At 42.2% G+C, this 27,417-nt stretch overlaps 1 protein-coding gene and 1 pseudogene across 4 annotated transcripts in view; both read right to left on the bottom strand.

Annotated features, from left to right (window-relative positions):
* Window positions 1-27,417, bottom strand: part of OFD1 (OFD1 centriole and centriolar satellite protein) — a 54,940-nt gene that overhangs the window by 4,225 nt on the left and 23,298 nt on the right. For 2 of the 4 annotated variants that reach the window (XM_036226369.1, XM_016119234.2), the window contains 17 exons: window positions 26,031-26,231; window positions 24,294-24,362; window positions 24,176-24,206; window positions 18,444-18,560; window positions 16,966-17,102; window positions 16,253-16,426; window positions 15,135-15,241; window positions 13,065-13,184; window positions 11,488-11,561; window positions 9,145-9,236; window positions 7,915-8,104; window positions 6,808-6,938; window positions 6,166-6,277; window positions 3,905-4,474; window positions 3,381-3,507; window positions 2,209-2,309; window positions 1,099-1,215 (listed from right to left, as the gene is read on the bottom strand). In XM_036226369.1, coding sequence (XP_036082262.1) covers window positions 1,099-1,215; window positions 2,209-2,309; window positions 3,381-3,507; window positions 3,905-4,474; window positions 6,166-6,277; window positions 6,808-6,938; window positions 7,915-8,104; window positions 9,145-9,236; window positions 11,488-11,561; window positions 13,065-13,184; window positions 15,135-15,241; window positions 16,253-16,426; window positions 16,966-17,102; window positions 18,444-18,560; window positions 24,176-24,206; window positions 24,294-24,362; window positions 26,031-26,231 — 2,470 coding nt within the window. The other 2 variants (XM_016119287.2, XM_016119278.2) reach the window with 2 other exon arrangements.
* LOC118608195 lies at window positions 16,720-16,838 on the bottom strand (annotated as a pseudogene).

Raw genomic sequence — 27,417 nt, 5'->3', positions numbered from 1 at the left:
CTGCCAAATGGCTTCCTACCAGATCTGCTCCCGGTGGCCGCCGTCCCTCCTCAGTACCTGTCCCATCGGAGGTCTTTGGTGATGGCTTGCTGATCGTCTAACCCCTCCCCCCCTCCCACCCGCACTAGAAACTCTGTGAGGCAAGAACGGCTCGGCTCAGCTCGCTGCTGTATGCCCGGCACAGAGAAGGCTCTTGATCAAGTCTCAGTGACTGAGAGCTTTCTAGAATGATTTACTCTGGAACCAGCAACGTCGACCCTCTCAAAGTGCCTTTGTTTAGTAATTCCTCATATTCCTGAGCATGGTGACTTAATCCAAGGAACTGCTCATAAGAGGCTTTGCATACATAGGTTTGTGGGATGACAGTCCCTGTCAAACGCTGAGAAAACAAGCGGTGATTTTCCTTGAGGAGTTTCAAGTTTGAGGCTTAACCGCTTTGGTCCAAGGAAAAGGACCCGGCTGGAACGAAGCTCAAATCCCCCCTACAGCGTCTGTCCCTGTCCCTCCACACTGGTGAGGGGAGTGGGGAATCCGGAGAAGAGGGGAGAGAAAGCGGGCCCGACATGGGAAGCCTAATGACCAGCTTCCCTCCAGGGTTACCGGCTTTTCCGAAGACTGAAATCGAAAAGTTTGTATGCCCTAATTTTTTAAGATATGAACACAAACAGATACAACAAGAAATGTTACCATTTCACAATCCTATCGAAGACGTACATGGCTATTAACCGTTGTTTCGACTTTATGCTAAGATTTCCCAAGATGGTAAGGTTCTCATGAAATGGCTTTCGCAGAAGAGTCTTAAGCAAAAATGTAACTGCTTTGTCACACTTTGTACAAGTAAATAAAAAATTTTTAAGGCAATTAGCCCGGGAAGACTAAATGAGAAGCCTCTCCACAGCTTTCTCCTCAGCACTGTCTTTACATGGTCAAACTGAGAGGACCTTCAGAAATGTCATCAACAGTCACACCCCAACCAGGACTGTGACTAACTCAGGCTCACAGAAAGTCCTTCAGCAACACGTGAAACGATTTACAGGGCACAGACGGACATTCAGCATCCGTCACGCCACCTGTTGGTTAAAACCAAGACAAACTTACCTGGGAAGTAACAGGAGGCAGGTGTGGAAGCAGCGGCTGCGGCAGAATCCAGACGACGCATGTCGCCCGCGGGGTGGAGACTGTCCACTTCCCACGGCTTTGGTAGGGCCCCTACATCTAGACAAGGTGTGAACAAGTGTCCTGTGAGCCCTTAACGACAGCAAGAGACAGCAGTGCACACAGTGTGGGCTAACTTCTGGTGGAGCACCTAGGTTTCAGCCACAGTGACCGCCAGGCCTTTCCTAATTCTAAGGCATTTTCAGCATAACACTTGGCAATCAATTCGCTTTTCAAAGTGTTCTGACACTTTAAAGAATTAGAAGTATTTACAAAATTATATTCGGAAAGTGACAGAAAAATTCACCTGGCTTGCTGATCATCATTTGAATGCTATTTAAATATCAATGAATTAAGCAAGCTCTTAAAGTTAGTTACAAAGAATGTGCAAATTTGACTAAGCCCTGTCATGTAACTGTTTTAAAATATACTTTCAGACTTGGCCATGAAGCTGACAAGGCTATGCGATTGGTTCTGTGCAAACGCAAAGCCTCCCCACACTGGAAAGAACCTCAGAGATGCTCGCCCCAGTTTCATAGCTCGGCAGCAGGCTGCCCTGGCCGGAGCACCCCGGGCGGGCCGGAGGCTGGACACCACTTGCTAGACCACGAAGCCAGCACACTTTCCCCGCCGTTCTTGCACTAGGAAGGGCATTTCCACATCTGAGGCAGTGCACAGAATCTGTGTGCTCTAAGGAAAAATAACTTAGCATCATCATATTCCAAAAAAAAAAAGGGAAAGAAACAAATTAAAAAATAACTTTTTTAAAAATCTGAGGCAATGCCAAACTTGATAAATTAAGGGATCGCTTGCGGGCTCAACTCCAACTTTAAAATTACTGGTTATTCTGAATTTTTTAAAAAATAGAACTGAAATGCATCCCTGAAAATCTTTGTGATATAATAAAAAGGCAATATATTTGTATCTATGGTTTTATCACAGAACATACATGTCCTAATTTGTAACTGCTTTGCTTTTTATAACAGTGGATATGTTTCACCAAAACTAAGCTTTCTACATTTTCAACTTATAAAAACCGGTACTTGAACTTACGTTCAAAAGACGATTCCAGTTCCTCATTATCCTTAAAAGACAGCTCGTCGGGATTTGAAGATTCACTTTTGTTTTGAGGTTCAGTTTGTCTTTGATAAAGACTGGGTGAGAAGAATAAAACTCGTGAATGCGAAGCTCTCGTAAATTAAGATCCAAGGGCACAGGAGGACAGAAAGCCTTTTGTGGCTGGAGAAAATGCTTTAGAAAATTAGTTGTTTCCAGTGAGAACGAGAGCTACACAGCACTGGGCGCCCTCCACGCGCCAGCCCTCACTCTAAGCGATTCATACGCGTTGACTCCAGTAGTCCTCAGAGCCAGCTCATGATGAGGCACGCACTACCACCGCTACACAGAGAACGACGCTGCACTCTCAGTGCTGTTCCAAGGAGTTTATTTTATCAAGAACCACCATTTTTGAAAAAAGCAAATTCTGCACGCCATCAGCAGCGGCCAGCTGAGGATGCATCAGAGTACCCGAAGTCAGCGCGCGTGTCTTGTCTTGGCTTTTTCACGAGCGCGCGATATCAAAAGTTACACGCTCTAGGACCACGACAGGCACACGTGGCGGTTTTCGACTTCGTAGGGTAGAACTGAGCCAACGTGCAGATGCCTGGGCTGGAGCCCAGAACTAAGGAGTCGGACTCTCCTGCCATGGGGACCCTGTATGTGGCTCGAAGCCCAGCCTGGGCGACCCGCTGCCCAGCTTCCAGCACACCCGCTCCACCCCGCTTCAGCAGTCACCGCCTAGGGCCCCGACCGCTTCGGAATTTCAGTAAGAGAAATTAAAATTTTATTTGTTTATGCTTAAATACCAAAATATCTTTTCAAATGACTTTTTAATACAGTGTGAAACTGTTTCAAGTTTACAAATAAACTGAATTTATTTGCTTTTGCAGATGCCGTATGTTGTTTTTTTATCTTTATAAAGTGAGTCTATTCACGGAACTATGAAGGCGCTTATTAATATCACAGTACATATTTCTTTGTGTCAAGTTTAGCAAACAAACAGAAATTACTTGCTAAAAGGACTTCTTCCCCAGGTACTTCAGATGATTCCCAAAGATCACACATCATTTTACCATCTGATTGCAAACTCCATATCGACACCTGTCGAGCTGAGACCCCATGCGGCTCATCAGCCTGGGCCGAGCCGACCAGAACAGGGCACTTACCCGGCCTTCTGCTTCAGGGAGCTGGAGAGCGAACGCACGGGAAGGCTGCGGCCAGACTCGGTGGGCGAAGGTCGGGGTTTTGTGTCGAGGCGAGGGCTGGTGGACGCCACGTGGGCTTGGCCCAGGCCTAAGGGGCAGAAGGAACCAGGGCAAGAATATCACAAGTTACGCAGACGAAAAAAGCAATGTGGTTTCTGAGGAACTCTTACTTGGAAAATAAATTCTATTATCCTTGCAAACAGCTGAGTATGGTGTATGTATACATGATCCAAAGAAGGAACGACTCAAGCAGCTAGTGAAACTGCAATGACAACAGTGAAGTGTAGAAAACCAATCGCCCGCCAATAAAGGAAAAGCCAGTCACGCTCTGAACCCCTGTGCGTGCCAGGTGACATGCTGGAACGTGCCACTGCCGGTCCGTCCCATGGACTCCTGCACCCGCACTGTGCGCTTCCTCAGACAAGAGGGCTCCCAAGGGCCCGGTCTATGCAGGCCGAGCGGCCGCACCCTTTTCTGCTGCTCACCTTCCAGGTGCATTTTGCCATCCAGGCCTCGTTTGGCCTTCGCCAGGGGCGTGGCCGAGGGGCGTTGGCAGGTGCCTCTGTGCAGCCGTGAGGCCGCGGTGCCCGCTAGCGCAGTGGCTACGTCCACCGCAGGTGGCTCGGACAGGGCCCCATCCTCTGCTAACATGTTCCTGTCAGAGGAACCGGAAGGGATGCTCTTGAGAGCTCCCAGCAAGTGCGGAGCCGGCGGGCTCCTGGCTGCCGGTGGGCTCCTGGTGGCCGGATACTTAGTCACTCTTCGATGGTAATCCTGGAAAGCTTTGTCCAAGTGCTCGGCCTCTCGCTCAAGATCTTTCATTCTCACCTTGGTACTGGCTACAAACTCAAGGTCAGAATCGGGGGAGCTGCCATCCGTGCTTGTATTTGGACAATGTATGACCCTTGGTGTCACTGTGCCTGCCATCGGCTTTTCCTCTTCGAGAGTTTTCAAGAAGTCCCCGCTCGTGTCACCATCGCAAGGCGCCATGAATCCGAAGACAGAACGATAGATCAGAGACTGCTTGGGATTGCGGTACACTTCATTCTCCAGGGCTGCAGGTTATGGAGATAGTACGAGAAATGAGGGGAAGATAAAAGTGAAATAAACTTGAGAATATTATTTTGAAAAATGAAAGAAGGTATTAACAAGGACACGCTTGCACATTAAACCGTTTCTGAAGCCGCAGTGATGCCAAGACTTATTTACTGCCATTCAGCGAGCGCTCCTCCGCACCAGCCACGGTTTCACAGGCCTTCTTTCTTAACCCATGATATTATTTCACGATCCATCATACATAATTCTGATGTCCAAAAAGCTCTGAGAACTGAAAATTTACTCATAATTTATCTGGTGGCAAACCCTAACCAGATCTGAACTCATCTGGCTGATATACTTGACCTGAACCCAGGTGAACTCATATAATAGTCTTTATTTGTTCTATCCAGCGTGGATGTTCATACGTTTCACTGTGAATCCAGCAACATATTGCACTATGGGATGCTGCCCCGGACACCAGGGGCTGTGGCAAAACCCAGTGCAGGGCCCGAGCTTCAGGTAAGGGGTGACCTGCAGTCAGACAAGGCTGTGAGCTGACGACTCTCACTGCTCCCACAGTGAGATGGGGGGGAGGTGCTAGGCTGGGTCACACACGTAAGCAAGGCATGGGGACGCTGGGATTTCCTAATGGAAAACCAGTACACGTGACGGCTGCCCGTCTGCAACGCCTCCAGGACAGATGCTTGCACTGGGCGATGCTTGTGTTTGAAAAAGTTCCATCTATATTAAACTACTTTTCATGACATAAGATCGCTATGATTTTGGCTGTGGGCAGTTTGGCAAACAGAACTGGTGAGAGAAAACGAGGAAGAGGAAAGAGTAGAAATGAATAAAGAGATAAAAATAAAACCAGTGCGGGAGAAAGGAACAAGGACTGAGGAGGGAAGAGTGTAAATGGGAACTGAGGAAGACCCAGAACCAGGAAGCTGAGAAACCAGTTCAACCGGTAACACACAGAAACTTCCTCGGGGTTGAAAGCGGCACGAGAGAGCATGTGGGCTTCAGTACACTTCTTACGAAGCAGGAAGGGGCAGATATCACACATCCACAGTGAAGATGGCAATAAAATGACAGCAGTAACATTCCGAGTGTCTGATGAGTACCCGACGCTGGGCTAGGACCCACCTCATCTCATCATCATTCACCGTGGTACGGTAGCTACTCTTATCTCCATTACGAATGAGGAAACTGGGGTGCAAAGAAGCTTAAACATGCCCAAGGTCAAAACGCTAACTTCAAATTTGGGGTCCGAAGGCAAAATCAGTTTTCCGACTGTAGTGGCCGTGTTCTTTCTGCTGGCCACCCTGATTCTCCTGTACATACGTTTACTCGTCTGTCAAGAGTGAAAACACCGAGGAGTCAAGTGGTCTTTTCAGGGTAAAAAAAAACATAAAAAAGCCTCGGTCCAGGATGGATTTGGGGACACGGAATGTCACCACACCTTTCCTGTTTGGGTATGAGGCTCTCTCAAGCCACAAGGCACCTGTGAAAGCAAGGCACTTTAGCAGATAACCTGGCTGGCATTCCAGAAATGGATAGGGAGCGTTACCATTAAGGTGACACGTATGTCTATGGCTTTCCCCTACTATGAGAATTACTAAAAATTCAGTGATTAATGATCATTACATTTCCAGCAACGTCAGAAACTTTACGCACCATACACATTTAGAGGTTAAAAATGTCTGACCTGTCTGAGTTTGTTTCAGTTGCAATTTTAAATCGGCCACCTTCGCAGTTAACCTCTTGACGGAGGCATCATAATCCAGTATCTGGGCCTTCAGCCGTGCGGAATGCTCGATCTGAAAAGATTCAGAGAAGGTAAAGAAACCAATTAAAGGAAATCACAGCTCACATCAAAAGAAGCAATTCTCTTTTCGGGTTCATTCTTTTTCTGTTTTGCCAATAATGAGTAGCTTTACACTCGTACTCCACGGGTCTGTAGAAAACAACACAACATTCAAATTTCCAACCTCCTTCTTCACTCATCTCAAAGAACAGCTTCCAGGGTATGAAGCAGACATCAGAAATATGTCAATATTTCTAAGTTGCGGGGTAAGCGGTAAGTAACACTTTAACAATGGGCACCGTCAGCACGGGACAATCTTGCGTTTGGGTGCGGTTGCCGGCCTCTGGGTTTTATTACTGTTATGAATATAAAGTCATAATCACTTAAGAATTTTCTCAGATGAGAAAGGATCCCCTCAGCATATGGGAGGAGTAGCTTTTGATGTTAAGATCAATCTGATTTACGCTGGAGTGACATACGCCAAATTTAGACAAATACAAAGCGACTGGCCTGACGCGCGGCGGAGCAGAGAGCAGTACTCACTTCGGTTTGCAGCTGTTTGTGCAGAGCTTGCCTGTGGGTTTCAAATTTCTTATGCTCCGTCACGAAAGCATTTTCTGCTTTCTTTAAATCTTTCTGAAAAGTTTCCAGCTCAGGAGATGGCTGAGCTATGCCTAAGGAGGTAAAGAAGCCCGGCCGTCATGAACCTGAAGTTCTCTCACTTCACTTAACAGAAACACCTAAAGAGATTTTAAATTGTTCTTTTCTTTGTGCACATGCAATCAATTAATTTTATATTATTTTTATGAAGTGGACTAAGAGCAATCCTGACTCACAAATTTCAGTAAAGAATTTAAGGCACGTAAAAGCAAACTTTACTATCCAACACAATCCTACTCCGAGTAAAAGAATTCTTTCAAATCCTTAAATTAACTTGAATGCCCACCTCTGTCCTCTACCACGGACAGGAGGCATAAAAAGAAGCCTCCAGCAAAACCTGCTGACGGCCACCCCGAGGCCCACTCTGGCCTGTGCATCTGTCAGCAGCACTCGGGGTCCAGGCAGAAAGCTGACGGAGTTCCCCCACTGGGGTCACCAGAGGACCCGCTGATAGAGAACGGTCTATGTAGGGTAGCCACAGAGTATGCTGCAGCTCCCTGGGCTAGTAATGGAGCCACGCTGTCACCACTCCTTGGGCCTAGAGGGTCGAAGAGGAAGGAATTCCCAGACCCGGGGAGGCCACCTCCCAAGCACTGGGACCTTTGTCTGGCTGAGTGCAGGGCAAGCCCAGGGCCACTGTGCACGGAGGTGGTGGTGGTCGCAGGGGGAGTGGAGGTAACATCAACCTCAACCTCACTCTGATTCCTCGTTCCCAGGGCCTGGGGATGTACCCACCAGCAAAACCCTACCTACAGAGGGCGAGAGGAATCCGGTACCATCCAAAGAGGCAGATTTGTACAGCTTAAAAATATTCCTTCTTAATGACACTATTAATTATTCAATATCAAGCGAAAAGGAAGTAACCTCGAACTGAGTCTTAACTTTATAAAAATTTCCCAACTGAAGCCTCCCTTACAGATACAAAGCATAGTTTCAAACACTTAACTAATATGAATTACAAAAATATGCAAATCAGGAAAAAAGACATACGGTTTAAGAGATGCAAGTTTTCTTTTTTAATCTCTTCAATTTGTTGTTTAAGTAATTTATTTTGTGCCTGAAGCTCCAGTTTCCCTTCTTTTAGTAGGGAATAGTCACTCATCTCTTTAATCTTTTCATTCAGCAGGTGGTTTTGCTTTGTTATTGCCAAAGACTGGGCCTTCACAGACTCTAGCTCAAGCTGGAATTGAAAAAGTAGAACATATTTGAACAGTGGCTTTAAGGTACTGCGTAAGTAAAAGCTGGCAGGCTGCTTTAGGCTGGGAGTTATGACTGAATTAAGGTCACTTGGCAGAAGTCTGGTTCTCTACAACAAGAAGACCCAAACTACAACAATGAAAGTCGTCTTTTGCCCTAGAGTTGAGGCTGGAGGAAGCTCACCCAACTTTACTGATGTAGAACCCTGTCCTGCATAGTAAGTGCTTCTGATTAGGATCATCACCCTGTTTCTCAGATGCCACTAAAGTCCCAATAACAATCACAGATTATAGCAATATATATTTTTAAAGGTGAAAAGGTGAGATATCACAAACCTGCTGTAGAATGTTTTCCTTTTTTTCTATAATTTACCTCATGTTTGGATAGAAAAGCCTACAAGTTCTCAAATAAGTCATTGCAGTCACGAATAAATGTTATATAGAGAGTATATTTTAAGTACCTAAAGTTCCAGCTCTATCCTTCAGATAGCGAATACATGAATGAACAGAAATAAAGTCGCACTGGCATGTGAAAAACGCATCTCATTTTGTTTTCATCTGTAAGTTCCGAACATAATGAGAGGAACATTACCTGCTGCTGGTGGGAAGGCAGCAGAGGCTGAGGCGGAAGCCGACAAGCGCGGGCCACCTGCTTGGGGCTGGGCACAGAAGTCAGCTCGCTAAAGTCCCTCAACAACCATGGAATGCGGGTGGTACCCCAAAATCTACAGATACGGACCCTGAGGCCACAGAACGTGGCTGGAGGCACACAGAAGTTAGGGAGAGACAGGACTCAGGCAGGACTCCAGCCTCCAAAGGCATACTCGTTCTAGCCTCCCTAGGAGGCTAAGATGGAAATGGAGAACTACTGAATTAACTTCAGCTCAGCCGTCACCTTCTTAGTTATAATAAATGGTCCAAACACATCAAGAGGATAACTTATAATAAATCATATATGACTAAAACTAAAATGTCATACATTGTCTAACACTGATTTCAAAAAAATAATAGGGTTAACAATTACCTCAAGTTCTTTCACACGATTTACAGAGTGAATCAGTTGTTCCTTTTTTAAATTAACAGCTGTGAGCTCCTCTTGCAAATGTATAGCTTTCTCTGAAAGAGCCAACCAATTAAACATCATATGTTTTCCTAGTGAATATAAGTCATTTAATAATTTACGGCCAGTATGTCAGATCTAATGACCATTGTTTCGTAATCTAAAATAGAAAATCAGCAGGCAAGAAATAAGCCCCGTTACCCAACGGGTGATGGGAAGCTAATCATAACGGTCGAATGCGCGGTGACCTTCCCCCTGCTACTCACACCAACCAGGCACGCGTCTGCCGCTCAGAGCCCTCCTGCCAACACACCTGAATGTCTTTCAAGACAAAGATTTGTCTGTTATGATTCTGTCATCACAATTTTGTCATTTTCACTTCATCTAACCAATCTATGTAGACACAGCGTCAAAAAATAATTTGCTGAATACATGATGGCACTAATTCCTAAAGAAGCATTATCTTGCACAAGACAGTCACGAAGGGGCAGCCACACACTGGGGGACCTTACAGGGCAGTGTCAAGTAGCCAGCCCTGGTTTACTACCAAGAATTCCTTTGAAACTTCCCCTGAAAGTGCCATGTCTTTTCACAGGCAAATTCCTAGAAAAATATGGAAATGTATAACATCTGGAGACTGAAAAATTATCCAACTGTCCTGATCCTGGGCTAATGCGCACAATAGTTTAGGAAATTATAAGTTAAGTGAAAATATCATGAAGTATAAAAATATATAAGTAAAAGAAATAAGGAACTAGGTCACAGGGGACAGAGAAGTTGAAATAAAATTTTCTTTAAGTAAAAAAAATGAAGTCTCTCATGGTTAAGAGTAATATTTAGCAGATAGCAATAAGCCGCTGCCACCTTCTTGACAAACACAGATTTATTTATCAAACTATATTCAAATACACAAAAATATACAAAAATAAACTCAAAATGGATTAACAATTTAAATGTGAGCTATGAAACCATAAAACTCCTAGAAGAAAACGTAGGAAGTAAACTCTCCGGCATCGCTCTTAGTGATATATTTTTGGATATGGCTCCCAGGGCAGGGGCAACGAGAGAAAAAACAAATGGGACGACATCAAACTAAAAAGTTTTGCACTGCAAAGGAAACCGTCAACAAAAAGACAACCTACTGCATGGGAAAAGACATTCATAAATGATACATATAAGGGGTTAATATGTAAAATAAATAAGGAACTCAACAACTTAACACCAAAAAAAAAAACCCAATCCCATTAAAAAATAGGCAGGCAACTTGAATAGACATTTCTCCAAAGAGAACATACATATGGCCAATGGACATATGAAAAGTTGCTCAACATCACTGAGCATCAGAGAAATGCAAATTAAAATCACAGTGAGATATCACTTCACACCTTGCAGGAGAGCTAAACATCAATAAATCAAAAAACAAGTGTTGGTGAGGATGCGAAAAGGGAACCAACCCTCTACACTCCTGGTGGGCTTGTAAATCAGTGTGGCCACAATGGAAAAAGAGTATGGAGAGTCCTCAAAAATTTAAAAATAGAGCTGCCATATGATCCAGCAATTCCACTTCTGGGTATTTAACCGGAAACAAACAAACAAACAAACAAACCACTAATTCTAAAAGATATATGCACCCCTATGTTCATTGCAGAATTACTGGTAATCGCCAAGGCATGGAAGCAAGCTAGATGTCCATCAACAGATAAATGGATAAAGAAAATGTGCTACAAATGTACAATGGAATATTTTATTCAGCAATATAAAGGAATGAAATCTTCCCATTTGTGACGACATAGATGAACCTAAAGGGTATTATGCTCAGTGAAATAAATTGGAGAAAGACAAACATCTGGTGACTTAACTTACATGTACAATCTAAGCAAACAAAACAAATGAAGAGATAGAAACAGAAAGACCCACAGATACAGCGAACGAGCAGATGGTTGCCAAAGGGGAGGTGTTGGGGAGATGGGGAAAAATAAATTCTTCATACCCTACTTCCTCTCAGGTTAAGCGTCATTTTTGACATGTGTATAAAAATAAAGTTGGATAAAATTGTGCCAATAAATCAGTGACCTTTATGAATATACAAAAGGTTAGATAAGGTTTGCAAAAATGTAGCGGAAGACAATGATCACTTTTTTAATTTTGTAAATTAAAAGGTCAAAAAATGTGTAATTTTGTAGTAATGAAGTACAAGGTACATATATTTTTAGAGTGTATGTTTTAGAATAAACAGACCCAATTTAGGAAGCTAAAAACTCTCATTGGAACTGAAAAATACAGATCCCCACCTCTCCCCCAAATCACCTTTATTCTTCCTTTCCTCTTCAGCCAGTCTGCTGACTCTGGCGATGTAGGCGTCCTTTAGCTCAAGTTGATACCTGGGAATCAGAATGAGCTTGTTACTTTCCTGAACAGATTCCTTTTGATGCATGAGGGCGCTGAGCATGACCATGCCTAAATTTCAAGGTCTCCCAGTACTAGGCCAGACATCCGAACTCTGAATATAAAAGGTCCAGTAAAACCATGCTGCAGCCCTGTAAACTGGGTCCCCGAACTTGTGTCATTGTAAGGCTGCTGAGCAATTATTTCTTGGTTGGTCTAGACTGACACGAAGAAGTAAAGTAAGCTAAATTTACACTGTATACAACTGACTCTCAATCCCCAAAGGTAAGGAGCCGGTCATTTCCAAGCCATCTCCTCCACCCCTCACCTCCATCAGGGGAACTTTCATCCTCAGGGGCTGCTCGACAAAGGCCAATACCTTTATATGCCAATTAGCAACACCAAAAGGCACATTTTCAGGCACTTTTACTTATCCCCACTGTTACTAGCTGGCTTTTTGGTTTGGAGATGGGAGAAAGGAAAGAAAAGCACTCATATGTTGAATATCCTCCAAAATTCAACACTCGCCAAAGTCACACAGAGAATACCCGAAGCCAGACAAATGATACCAAACAGTTCACGATCTCCATGGCTACATAAAGTTAACATACATGCATATTCATCTATTCCTGAAAGTTTAACAACTACAGATATTTCACTGTTTGCTACTAGATTCAAGGAGCTGACATAAAATATGTAGATAACGGCCATCACTTCAAAACGAATACATGGAAAGATGCTATATTTCTTATTAGAATTCTTTTAAAGAATAACCTCAAGAAATCTTTGCAAGTATTGCCTAATTGAATATCAATAACGAACGAAGGGTAAGGCAGTAAAAAGAGGCCAATGATTAAGAAACACTCAGAGGAGCTGAGTTGAATCATCTGTCCGCCAAGAATTCATTTACTCGATAAATACTAACTGAACATGTGTTATGTGACAGACGCTATCCTGAACACTAAAGGAAAGCCACACTAACCCTAGTTCTTCCCTTCGTCATTTTTTTTTTCGCTTTATATAGTTAATTTCGGTTTGTTTGTTTTGATTCTGGCTCTACAGAATCTTGAAGGAATACAAGACACATGTTTACTGACAAATACTATAACCAGAATAATTTATAAATTATTAGATATCTTAGCGGCAGTATTAGTAGGGTAGAGAAAAAGAGAACTAAAAGTGACTCTAATTCCGATTTTAAGCTTATCAGCACAGCAATATGCCCTAAAAATGAAAGCAAATCAGAAGCTCTCGGTCAGTACATGTTAGAGAAGCTACGAGTAAGAACACGCAGAGGATGCTCTTCTCTGTACTGTATCTTTTTAAAACTATCTTAACTCAAATCCTCATGCGAAAGGCTTGACTGTCAATAAAAACATGTATTTTTTAAACATTAACTTTTGCCATAAAACACTGGTCTCATCTACTTCATTAGTGTTGCCGTATTTCGATCAACTTAATTCCAATGTATTACTTATTTAAAAACGTCAAATAATTACTTTAGAATTTCATTCTTCAGCTTCTGGTCATAGGTCTCCTCAATATTCTTTATACTCAGCTCCCGTCTCCTAAGCGCCTCAGTCACACTTTTATTTTTTTCTTCTTGTAGCCTCTGGGCCCTGAAATTAGCAAAAATGTGTAAAACAAATAAGAAAATGACAATACCCGAAGTAAAGACTTGAGGGGAAAAAATAATGAGTTTTTAGCCCCACAGACTAAGATTGTGACATGACTGTCACCGCTGGGAAGTAAAGAGAAAAAGCCACAAGTCCTCCATCTATTTCATGAACTGACCTAGTTAGCAGATGGAGCTATATAGTGCCACCAGGCTAGGGGGAGTGCGAAGTGACAAGGCCAAAGCGGTTTTTCACAGAAGACGATTCACATTTAAAAAATGGTTTCAGGAGCTACATGGCCATAATCAGTTCGTTAGTGAAAGAATGTTATTAGTTACAAAGCTACAAATCAAACTTAAGTTAGTATACCTGAGTGCTTGTTTCTTCTATAACACTATTTCTAACTGTGAGATTTAACTGATTATCCCATAGGTATTAAAAAGTAGAAGATTTGTTTCTGGCAGTTAAAACCTAGCGAATTGAATATTGAAGAATGCCAAGAGAGAGAGGAAAAAAGAGATGGATCAATGAGAACTTCCAAGTACCAGAGAATGAAACTGTTGTCACAATGAGATCTTAATTCTGCCTCAAAATCGATCCCAGAGCCAGGAGTCATGTTTACGGGCACTGAGACTCAGCCGTGAGAAGGGCCAGAGGACACTGACTGTTCCAAGAAAGGGGCAAAAGCTTTGTGCCTGCTTCCTGGGCTGCCTGAGCTGGGACGCAAAGGAGCAGCGAACTCTACTGAGTTTAATGCATAAAGAAGTGGTCCATGTGTACAATGGAACACTACTCGGCCATAAAAATGAATGAAATCTTGCCGCCTGCAACAACATGGACTGACCCAGAGTGTATTATGCTGAGTGAAATAAGTCAGACAGAAAGACAAATACCCTATAATTTCACTTATATGTGGAAACTAAAAAACAAAAACAAAACAGAAACAAACTCATAGATAGAACATTTTGATGGTTGCCAGATGGGAGAGGGGTTAGGGAGAAGGGATTAAGTACAAACTGGCAGTTCATGGGGATGTAAAGTACGGCATAGGGGATATAGTCAATATTATTATAATATATGTATACGGTGTCAGATGGTACTAGATTTATCGGGGTGATCACTTCGTAAGTTATATAAATGTCTAATCACCATGCTGTACACTGGAAACTAACATAATATGGTATGTCAACTGTAATTGAAACATAAAAAAGTCAAAAAAAATTACATTGTGCTTGAATGGGAGGAGTAGGGGTTGTGGAACTATCTCCACTCAAATTCTGTTACTTTCCTTTTCAAAGAGAGTAAGGTAGGCAGAGAGAAGAAATCGAATGAATCAAGTCTACGTAAATGAGAGGACATTAATGAAGATGAAGAAAAACCCTTCAATGACGTAAGACTCCTGCAGTATCTGTGTCAATTAATAGCAGAACCTAATGGGAAAGAAAGCTTACTCCATAAACTAGACAGGTAAGATTTGAAGAATGAAACATTTGTGAGCACTTAGAAAAAAGTAACACACATATCACAAAAAATAGTTTCACCCAGCACAAGTCAAGTGAGAGCCCCTGTATTTCCTCTGACAGCAGAGCAGGTAAATGTGGCAGGTCTGGCTATCTGAAATTCAGTTGCCATATGAACATGCAACCATTCGATCTGAGTGACTGAACATAAACATGAAACACGATTTGTTAAAACATTCGCCTTTTCAAATTATTTGTCTGATCTTATTGTGGCCTTGATGATGGTCTCATTCTGTTTTTCATCGCAATGTCTAATATTTCAAAAGCAAAACCCTAGTCTCCGTTTCTCTTAACTTGTGCCTTTTAAAGCTAGGTGTCAACACCTTTATAACCAAGAACTCTACTTGGCAATTAACATTAGAATATTTAGACATATTTAGTTCTTTTTAATCGCACTCATTCTGAATATCCAAAACGAACACATATTACTTACAATTCAAAAGCTTCGATTCTTTGCTTCAGCTCTGCTTCTCTGCCTCTTAGCAAATCTATGTCTTTTAGCAGAAGTTGCCTTTGAGCATAAATTTCTTTTGTTTCACTCTGTACAGAAAAGCATCAATTTTTAGAAAGCAAGCTAAAGAAAATAAAACAGATTTGAACTAACAGACTGCTTCCTAAATTCCAGAAAACAATCAAAGCACAGACAATTTAGAGTACCTCACTTTCAAGAGGTTCCATTCGAGATATGCATTTGGCCTGTTCTAGTTACACGGAAATTGACTCCCTCCCTTGATAACTGATAAGCTATATAACCAATATTCCTAACATCCCTTGTCTAATCATTCTTAGTTAATTAACATCTCTCGGACACTTAAAATTTTGATGTTCTGCAGCAAAAAAAAAAAAAAAAAGTGTATCAGCAATAAAACTTGTAAAAATAGAACCCCCAAGGTTCAGCAGTTGGTGTCTGAAAGTTTCAATTCAGAGGCCATTCTGACTTGGCATTAACGAGCTTGCCACATGCCCCTAGGTTAGTAGCCATCCACCTTCCTCTGTGGTTCCCTTCCCAGTCTAGCCAAACTCCAACGTCTCCAATTAAACAGGCTGCCTTTCTCGAGTCAAATAAACTCAGCTCTATAAAGCTCCACTCCCCAAGCATCCCTACCTTTCTGCCCTCGCTGACCTTGCAAATCCTCCCAAAAGCTACAGCAGAACAATCACCTGTGAGCACTTGGTTTAGTCTACGTCAGTTCCAGGGCCCTCAACGCAGCTCGATCAGAGCCACCCAGCAGCCATTCTATACCTCTGGGCCTTCTCGAAGCTGCTGCCTAACCCTCAAGTCTGCCTCTCACATACACTGCGTCTCACAATCCCGACACAGACGTTCCCACCCACGGTTCCTCCCCGCAGCGGCAGGGAAGGAAGGAAGCCTGCGTGTCTTTCTCAGGGCCGATCCTTCCACTTGTGCCCCTGACTCCAGCCCCTACTGGTCCTCTAGGGCCTTGTGCCACAGATTGTTCCAGTAACTGTCCCATCTCGCCCCCCGACCCTGAGCCAATCTACTAACAGCTGCAGGAAATCACCACCTAGAAAATTATTTTAAAATATTACCTCCTGGTGCTTTTGAATTCTCTCAAGGGTCATCTTTTCCTGAGAAAGGAGAGCTTCAGATTTTGCTTGACGAGTTCTCTCAAACTGGTTCCGGAACTCAGCTAATTCCTTCTCATACTTTCTTTTCTCTTCCATAAAAAGTTTTGCTATTTCAGTATTTTTTAAATACTTCATCTGCCAATTAAGCACAAATAACTGTTAATATCAATAACTATAATAAATTATAACAAATTCCTCATGATTAGGTTTAACATTAATGCTCTCAATATATTCAATTTAATTCATCTTTAGTTTCATCTTTCACTGTACCTGTAAGATTCATTTAAAAGGCAAAAAGAAATGACATCAACTGGAAAGAAAAATAATATGCACAAGAGTATTGCATTAATAAGATTCTAAATAGTTTCTCATACACCTAAGATTAACACATGAGAAAACAAAGAAAAATGTCACTTTTTTTTTTTTTATGCCTACAGCACCTGGTCTTCCTAGGTGGTCTCCCATCCAAGTACTAACCAGGCCCAACCCTGCTTAGCTTCCGAGATCAGACAGGATCCAGCTTGCTCAGGGTGGCGTGGCCATAGACCATGGACTGTGGCTCCACTAGGGCATGAACCCAGGACCTTCTGCATGTAAAGCAGATGTGCTAACCGCTACACTATGGAACCATGTCCAAAATATCACTTTTGTTAATAGCAACAAGATAAACTTACCTTTTGGATCATTTCTGCCTGAAGTTGCTGTTCTATTTCTCTTTTATACTCATTTAACTTTATTTCTAAAGATTCTAACTTTAGTCGGTGAGGGTAAGTATCTGCAAACTGATCATCAATAAGTTGAAGCTTCTCAGCTATTGAGAAAAACACAGAAAATTAGGATAGAGAAATGTGGTAAGGTGACCAAGAGGCCACAGGTCTGTATGAAAGAGTGTATTTAGGGGAAAGTGCAGGGATGTCTGTACATCAAAAAATTTAGATTAATGGATGGACAATAAGTGATCATGCAACTATTACACAAATTTAATGGTGAAATCTAGTTATACAAGTGTTCACTGTAAAACTGTTCCGACTTTTTTCAATGTTTGAAAATTTTCATCATAAAATGTCGGAGGAAAAGAAAGCAAAGAATACAGTTTAAGTCAGAAAACACTAGAATCTCTTTCCAGTCTCTAAGTGCCAAGGCAGAGTTCTTTGATCGTTGTTTGGGGTAAGTTGACTCACATGTTCAAAACGCCTACCTTAAATGATTCAAAGATCACGTATTTCAAGTCTTTCACTTTACAGGGAAGGACACAGATGCCCACACAGTTAAAGTGACTCCCGGGCAGCTAAGCAACTGCACAGTGGCACAGCTGGGACTAAAGCCAGGTCTCCTGACCATCTCTCATTCCAGTAGACCCACAACGGCCCTCTAACCAAATGTGGGTTGGAAGCAACCATGCAGCAGAGTGCAACCTGGGCCTGGAGCACAGTCTCACCCTGAACGACACTGATGCCCACCGAAAAGCGTGCGCAGGAAAAAAAAGGCCAGCAGGAGTAGGTTAAAATATGTGAACTCCTTTCCGTGTTACTAGTGAAAGGCACCATTGCTCCCAAAGAGTGAGGGCGGGCCGAGCAATTTATTAATCACAGCGTTTCGGCCGGCCGTTTCCCTTCTCTCGTCTCCTGCGTGTACACCTAAGGTGCAGAACAGTGATGCAGAAAGGCTGCACGGCGGGAGACGCTCGGGGTCAAGGACCGGAAACCTTGGACTTCAGCATCAGCTCTGACCCAGACTGAGTGTTTCCGGGCTGCTCCTCCTCCCACTGGCAACTGCCACGTCCTCAGCCACAGAAGGAAGGGACAGGCCACTGGCGCCTCTAGCTCTCTGAGCGCAGATAGTCTAGTGTCTTCTCACTTTAATGGCTGTGAAATAAAGTGAGATGAGACACAGGGAAGGGCCTCGAGGTTCAAGCCAGCAAACGAGAACGTGGGCCTCTGCATCCCTGTGGGTTCTGGGCAGTGCGGCCCTGGCGCTGGAGAGCAGGTCCTGGTCCCTCCAGCAAGGACACCAGGGAAAGCAAGCGTCCCTGCCGCCTGTAGCGCGCACCCTTCCCGGCCAAGGAGCACGGACATAACGCGGCAAAGCAGCCCATTTCCTTCACTGAAAAGAAAACAGAAGAACTAAAATTATGAAAGAAGGCGACGATTACCAAGAGAGTCCTTGCTGGGCAATGTCTGAGTGCTCGGACTGGTCTGAGTGCCCGTATCACAGGTCTCTTTATCTTGGTGATAGGCCGCCATCTGTCTGAGAAACTCCAAGAGAAAACCTAAAAAATAACGCATGTGGTTTTGTCTCACATCTTTCTTTCATTCAATCATTGCTCAATCACTGTTTATACGATCTTGATTTTATACCATTATCCTTTTTTACATTATGTACCTTTTAAGAATCATTTCTGAGGGAAGTCCTTTCCAAGCATGATACCAAACTCTAGAAGCGGTAAGGTGAAATGTTTACCAATATGACATAAAAATTAATAACTTATATATGGCAAGAAATAAAGTCAAAAGACAAATGATACACTGGAAAAAAAGTTTGCTATAATGTGGAGACAGAGGACAAATTTTAATGCATCAAAGAGCTCTCACCGATCAGTAAGATGGGGCAAGGCGTGATCAAAGAGTTTAGGGAAAAAAATTTTAAATGTCGAAAAAACAGGAACAAAATCATAAATAAATGCAAATTAATAGTACAACAACGAGATCCTATTTTCCCAATAAGATTGCTAGGATTAACACTTGGGTAGTACTTGTAGTGCTGACAGGGGGGTGGGGACGCAGGCCTGGCCACTCACTGGGGAGGGCCCTGGGTCGCTGTCTATGCACATTCAAGACGCACATGAAGTCGTTCCACCGCCATGAATACACACAGCTATCCACTCACAGGGGCACTAAGGGTGTACACTGCGCACTGCTTCTAATGGCTAAAACCAAAGAATAAAAGGATGAAATCTCCATCGATAGGCAGTTAATTAAATACACTCTTTAAAATTAATCCAAATATATGGCTATAGAGAGACATATTGGCGGATGAAGAAAGCAAACTGCAAAAGTTATATACTATGGCCTCATTAAAGAGTGTGAGTTTTAATTACATATGCATAGACTTACATTCATAAACTAAATTGTGGTAGGATAAATAAGAAACTACTCATTCTAGTTATCAGCAGAAAGTGAGATCAGAGAATATGGCCAGAAATTTCTCCTTTTCTTTCACTTTATACCCTTCTGAATAGTTTGAAACTCTTTTTCAAACCATGAATATAGTTTAGAAGTTTTCAGTTTCTTAAAACAAAGTTTAACAGACTCCTGCTCCTGCATCGGCCAAGTTAAGGGCTTTTTCTCCTTTTGTGCTGAAGATGTTTAAATGCACTGGTTTTTCCTTCCCCTGATGGAGAATAAACTGTTCTTTCACAGTCGTTTCCCTGCAGGTGTCTCATCCACCTTTCTTCTCTTGACCCTTCCCAGTCAGTCCGCCCTCTCCTCGCACCTTTCACTACTGTTATGCTGAGGCCACGTCGTGGTTCCCTCTATGGAAAAGGTATAAACACCTGGCAGAAATTTCCGGCAGATGCTGCGGTCCCACAGGAGATAAGCTTTAGGATGTGCTCTTCGGCCTCAGTGTTTCTAAGGATGTCACCTCTTTCCACTTCTGCAGTGCTGTCCTGTCCACAGGCCCCTAAATAGCTCTCTTTCCTCATCCTTTCCCTCCCCGCCCCCACACCCTCTAAGCAGGATCTGTCTAGTCTCCTCATTTATTTATTCAATCATTTATCTATGTTTGTACTCATGGTTATTTTATACTTTGGGTTATAATTCCTCTGTTATTATATATAACTCATTACTTATATAATCCAATATTTTATTTTGTTGCTCCAACTGTCCGGCTTTGGCCTTTGGGAGCTCTTTCGCTGTGCCTTTTTTCTTCCTTAAGGAACTATGTTCTGCTCCGGTTCTGGAATCAGCCATTGCCCCGAGGAGCCCTGGTTCCTATTAATATGGGATGGTATTAGAAACCAAATCTTAGTGCCCCCAACTGGGTGCTATGCTTGCTCATTGCTACTGGGGTGTCATTGCTTCCTGCCCCTCAGCGTTCAGAGCAAGGAAATATATATACACATATCTATATCTCTCTATACGTCATCTATGTGTGCGTGCATGTGTGAGTATATGCATATACACAAACATATATATATACACATTAAGCTAAATATGATTTCATACTGATGTCTCCAACTAATCCGTTGCCACATGGGTCATTCGAGCCTGCTCCCCATATCTGTAAGTTCCCACTCCAACCGTGAAACACCTGGCTCCTGCAGTCTGCTATCCATCTCCTTAATTGGTCAATCCCAGCATATATGTACAATGGTTTCAGAATTAAGCAGTACCCCCAAGAGAAAGAACTCTGTACCTATGTACAGTTCCTTCTGTGTTAAGTCTTCCAGTCTCCACCACTTCCGAATTAGTCAGCTCAGCATCTTTTCTCCCCCACGCCCTTCGGTCAGGCTAAGATTGGTCTGCCAGTCTGTGTTCCATCCTGGGATCACCTGACCTGTCGTATTTGCACACACTAAGGTTCACTCTGGAAAGTTGCACAGGTTTTGACAGATGTCTGTCTAACATCATGTGTCATACCATGACAGTCTCATACAGAATGCTTTCACCACCCCAAACAAATCCCGTGCTTTAACTATTCAACCTCCTACTCCTTTGCCGAAAACCAGTCGACTGTACTGGCATAGATCTATTTCTGGGCTCTCTGTTCTGTCCTTCTGATCCATGTATTCTTTTGCCAATCACAAGTAAGGATTCTGACTTCCAGAAAGCGAAGAACTAGCATCCAAATTTTCTGCCCAGCTATTTTCTGGGCGTCATTATTTCTGAAAGGAAAACTTAGGGGTGAGAAGGATGGGTGAGTGAAATCTAGGGGAAAAGTACTATGGCCATTCAACAGATCAGCACCCTTGGAGTTTAGACAGAGGAAGACAAGACCACAGGTCCCTGTCAGGGCAGACGGCAGGTACAAAGTATCTTCCTACATGTTTCCTAACGCTCTCAATCTCTTAATTGGAAGCCACTGATTTTTAAAACCATTTCATTGTAATAGTAGCTGTTTTACTGTTAGCAAAGAGTTGGATCCAAACTTTGCCACTAGGATGCCCGACACATCTGATACTCAGTTTTTCTGAGTTTCAGAAATTTTACCAGGATGCTGGGCGAAGCTGGTAAGAGCCGTTAGTCAGCTGTCTTTCCAAACCTGAATCATTTAAAGAGTATGTAAAAGTGAAAAACTATTTTTAAGGATAATATACTAATAATAAGTGGATTATTTCTTAATATCCCTTCAAGCCCTTGTGGAGAGCAGTCTGTAGATGTGGGGAGAGGTTTGTAAGCTGACAAGGTCCTTGCAAACTGCGAAGGCAACCAAGGGTTACTTCGCCTCCACAAATCCTCCACAGATTCCTCCTGAGAACGAGAAAGTATAAACATGGCCGCAGGCAGGCAAACAAGCTGAAGGCCATGACAAGATGATAGGCTCAGTGATTGTTATGACTAAGGGAAATTGCTTATGCCAACTAGTACATTCTTGTATAAAAGCAGCTCGCAAAAATAAAACTGGGTGTTGTCCATCATCGGTGGGCATCGGACCTCCGGATCCCCGCTTTCTGTCTTCTGTCTTTTCTCAATCTCCCACCGTTCCCACTCAGGTTTATTTTCCAGGGCCACGTGGGACGTGGCAGGATTTACCACTAGCTGGACGCGGCAAGCCCTAAATTTCCTTCTGAAATAATAGTTAAGCTACAGACTGCAGCTATATACCTTAGACCTGTGCTGTCCACTATATTAAGCACTATTCACATGTTGCTATTAGATTCAAATTTCAGTTCTTCGATCACACTACCCGTATTTCAAACACTCAACAGCCACATGCGGCTTGTGGCTGCTGTATCAGAGAGCAGAGATACAGACATCCCATCATCACGGAGAATTACACTAGACGAGGCTGGCTTAGAATACAGAATACAGGACCACTTACCATACTGAACTTCAGTATGGATGACCCACTTCTCAGGCAATCTAGAATGTCTTGTGATCCAATTTACTTATCCTCTGCCAACATCACTCCAAGGCCAGGCAACTAAGTCACACACTAACGGCTGGCAGAAAGTAGGTACTCAGATGTTTGCCAAATGCTGAGTTCTGAATAAATGTTCCAGTAGGGGTCGTGGCAACGCTGGTGACAGACAGAATCCGGGAGCGCACAACACAAAGGGACCATTATATAATGGTGCAGATTTAAGAAGACCTAAAGCATTAACTATTACAGGCAAGTTACCAGCATGTGTTCCTACCACAACGTCCATGGTCGAATCCAGCCCTCAGTATGGCACCCACAGCAGTTGTAACGGCAAAAAGAACCTCGGTCTTCCTCCTCCTGTGTGGGCAAAACCCCTGCTCTTCCCTACTAGTTCTCTCTTCTCTGAGTCTCCTTTATCTGTACACGGAACACTACACAACACTTCACCCCGACACTTCTGGTCACCAACTTCCAAGCGCCAAACAGTTCTCTGTGACACGAGCTTGCTGAGTGTCCTAAATTTAACTTAGTTCTGACACTACCTGGAAACAGCATCAGAACCCACAGGTGAAGGACTTGGTCCCGCAGGACCGTACCCCAACAAACACACACGCACACACCCCTCAGATGCCCGTGAAAGCCCAGGTTGTGACCTGTGCTTCTGATCAACTGGCTACAAATTGGAGGTTCCCACAACCTCTCCTTGGATTCAACTGATTTGCTAGAGAGGCACACAGAACTCAGGGAAACACATTTACTAGTTTACTAAAAGATGTGGTAGAGAATACAGATGGATATCCAGACGGAAAAGGTGCATAGAGCAAAGGTACATGGGAAGGGGCACGGAGCCTCCATGCTCGGTCTTGGCGCACCACCCCCCAGCAGATCTCCGAACCCCAGGCTCCTGGGGTTTTATGGGCTCTCATGGCACAGGCGTGATCAGTCATGAATGCCATTTTCAGCCCTTTCCCCTTCTCAAGAGAATGGGGGTGGGGCTGAAAAGCCTAAGCTAATGGTGGCATGGTCTGTCTGGTGACCAGCCCTGCAGGAGCCAACCCAGAGCTGCTTCCTCAGAACAAAAGACTCCCATCACCCAGGAAATTACAAGGGTTTTAGGAGCTCTATGTCAGGAACGAAGGTCAAAGACCAACATTAGAACAAGAGATGCGCCTAGTATTCTTACCACTTAGGAAATTATAAGGGTTTCAGCTCTGTGCCAGGAACTGGGGCAGAGACCAATACATACATTTTCTACTGTCTCAGAGTAGTTATGGATTCTGTGAAGGTGATTATCAAAGCCAAAATTAAAGCAATTTATCAGGCCTATATAAACACTTCAGAATGAAAAAATTTGTGATACTTATTACTGAACATTCTTTAAGCAAATATAAATACAATACTCTATAAGTTGTACTTGAGAAGATAGCTAGGATGCGAAGATATTTGGCCTAAATTTTAGTTTGTTCTTATTGTGCGTGTGAAAGTGCTCCAAACAGTGGGTATCTTTACGAAGTGCACCTTTCAATCCATCTGTAGGGTTCCTGATACTGTCTGCAGTTTTCTTGAGTATCTAAGAGCTATTTTAAAAAATGATGTTTAGAGGATATGATCTACATTTGTCAAAACAGATGAATTGTTGTTTATTTAAAAGATAAGGTCTTATCAACAAGGGAAATCAAATGACTTAACTCAAATTAAATTTCCCACTCTTCCCCATAAAAATTACTAGTTTCATACTTTCATAGGAAAAAAATACATGACAAAAGTGTTGCTATTCTCTACAAAAATGAAGACTCCTACCTTTTTTGTTTTCTTTATCAAATCCTGAAGTCTGTTAAAAGAAAACATTTTACCTTTAATCCAGTATTCAGGAATAATTAACAAACCGAAGCAAGTTAGAAAAACTAAACAATCCTACCAGTGATTTGTAGAAACTGGATTCAGGGCTGATTTTAATGATTTGTAATAGATCCTGCATTGTATATACCTTGAGGGAAAAAAGATTAAGCAGACATTTTGACATCAATGTTTAAATGACAAATTAGGATATTTCTGAATATAAGACTAAGAATTGTGCTTCATATTAAATAAGATTATAATGATGCTAAAATATAAAATTGAAGTTTTCCTCATACTATTAAATAAATTACAAGAAATGTTATGGCCAAAAATATAAAATATTTTTCTTGATCATATAATTAACCTCCAAATACATCACGATGCTATGCCTAATAGAAATGACAGAAATGGTTAATGCCTACACTCAAATATCTGATGAACCAGATATTTCAGTTGCAGTGAATTTTTTTAAGTACGATTGCATGTAACTAAATTTTTACTGTTTTTACAACTATAAATGACTAAAGCATGCCTAAAATAGTTTTGAACGAGCATTTTGGGTAGCTATTCTTTACATTCCCAGTACAGTACGTATCATTATTTACTACGTCTACCCTGAGAACATCGATATCATTTATTTTCAATTGGTTTTCTTTAAAGACAATGCTCTGCATGGCATTTGATAGGAGTAAAAACCTTTAAGTGTAACTAGATTAAATACTGCTCCAATAACTATAATAGACTATCACTCATACAATAAGCAAAACTGTGAAATGTAATTAAAAACAGACTGAGTAGACTAAGAATTCCAATGTTGATAAGTAAAATTTGGTTGTTCATGAACGTAGCATATTTAAATTTTAAGTTTTTCAAAAACTAATATTGTTTTTTCTTAAAATGTCTGAATACGAAACTTTTGGACAATTATAGATAAGATTAAGAGAGTAAAAACTCAGAGATAACACCAAGAGTGAACCCTAATGTAAACTATGGACTTCAGATGACAATATGACAATGTAGGTTGATTGCAAAAATGTTGATAATGAGAGAGGCTGTGCACCTGTGAGGACGTAGAATATACAGGAAATCTCCTTTCTGTTCAACTTTGCTGTGAACCTAAACTGCTCTAAAAATTAAGTCTTATAAAAAACTAGGGAAAGTTGGTTATGTTTGCCTTCAAAAAAATAAAGTGTGACTAATATGATCAACAGTAATGGTGGAGGAAAGGGGGAATATAGTAAAAATAATGAGAGAAGCGGTAAAACATGTCTTGATGTTTGAGAACTCCAGACTGTTTTAACGTATTCCTTACTTCTCTTATGTCATCACAAAGAAGAAAAACATCTGAAGAGACTGGCACAGTAAAAAGAGCCCGTTTTAGAGATCTAGCTTTACTGCCCTGTGCTGCCGCTTAGAAATCCTGTGACCCTGAGCACATCACCTCACCTCCCCAGACTCTGTGACAGGCGCAACACCTGCAGTGGGACTAGTACAGTGAGCTCACAACATTCAGCATAAATGGCAGTTATGAGTCTTTCGTCGACTACCTGGAATGTAAGATCTATTCTCGCTCCAAAACATTTCATGATTCCACTCATCTCAACTTTACAAAAGACGAATTGAGATTCCAAGGAATTGATGACAATATCAAAGTTTGTACTCCTTTATTATGTAACAAATATATATGATGAGAATTCAAAGATGACTGAGAAATGGACTTAACCAGCCACGGAGCACACTCAGCTATCATGGAGCACTTTCATCAGAGGCCAAAGCTGTTGACAGAAAATTCAGAAACAGAAAGGAAAGACTTTACCTTTTCTGGTGCTAAACCACTTTCCGGAAAGAAAACTGAAAGTGAATACTCGTAGCCACATTTTCCTAAGTGATCCGCCACCAGAGAGTTAGCAGCACCGATTAAGAGGGAGCTCCCCGCCCCCGAAAGGTACTGGGCCTGCCTTTGTCCGCGCAGCATGGGGTGCATCAGCTCCTGAATCAGCTGCTTTCTCAGTTGTGTCTAGCTCAAAACAAAAAAGAAACAAGAGAGAACAAACTTTCAGCAGGACTGTGTTGCACTGGAGATGCACAGGTTTGTCACATGAATCCGAGTCCTTCTTTTATTTCCACGGTGGTTCCAGTCCACAGCCAGAACTGGAAACCTTCCCCTGCACTCTGTCTTAGCCCGTGAGACAAGCGGCCTGGGGGGTTCTGGAAAAAGTGCACTGGTGGTCAGCCAGAACCCACGCACACTCCGACTCAGCAGCAGCCTCTGACCGGGATACCAACTACAGGAGGAAATTCCGCTGCTTCCTCGCCTCTCTGCAGATTGTCGGAGGGTATGAAAACAATATTGGGTGAAACAAGTTTATTGGGCATATTGATTAAGATAAAATCGAGTTCTCAAAAGGGAAATAACATAGGCAAGAGAGAAATCAATCAACCCAAAGAAGGCTTATTAAGATGTACTTTTGCATATAGTATTTACCTCTCGAGATACCATGAAACAATAATTTTCTCACATTTTATAAATAAAGAAGTCTAGGTTCAAGGTGGATAATTTTCCCGTTTACTTCACTAGGGTTATTATTCATTTGCTTTTAAGAAAATCTCGAAATTAATTGAACTACTGAATATTTGTTCTGATCTATTTTGCATGTAATCTGGAAACATATAACTGGGCTGAACTTAAGAGTATGTTGCCTGGATTCACGGGGTTCAGCAATAAAGAATATCTAACGTCCTTTTATTAATAGAATACAAGCAAGAAACAAGTGGATTTGTTATACCTCCTTCTATCCTTTAGCTAGAGAGCACTATATAATTACAAGTACAGAACGGGACTTATTATACATCTAAAATCCTATAGTACAAAAGACATTTACACGGAGCAGAATACACATGGTCTGCCTCATCAAATACAGTTCAGTAACAGAAATAATAATACAAGAGAAACGACAGCATTCTCCATCAGTAAAATTTAGAGGTGGTTTAAGTAGATTTGTAATACACTAAAGAAGTAATATATTTAGATCCAGCTTAATTAATAAAAGGACTAAGAGTGTCTTGCAAATGAGTACTGAAATATGATAAAATTTAAATTAGTGATATAAGCAGGTGACAGGAAAATAAGAGTAGAAAAAAATGAAATGATATTATAGATGCATTCCTATTTCGACAAACACAAAAACGTGCCATTTAGCACT

The sequence above is a fragment of the Rousettus aegyptiacus genome, unplaced genomic scaffold (genome assembly GCF_014176215.1).
Source record: "Rousettus aegyptiacus isolate mRouAeg1 unplaced genomic scaffold, mRouAeg1.p scaffold_m13_p_9, whole genome shotgun sequence".
NCBI classification, from domain to species: domain Eukaryota; kingdom Metazoa; phylum Chordata; class Mammalia; order Chiroptera; family Pteropodidae; genus Rousettus; species Rousettus aegyptiacus.
Note: the sequence above shows the minus strand (reverse complement) of the source record. Positions and strands in the feature narration are given on the sequence as shown.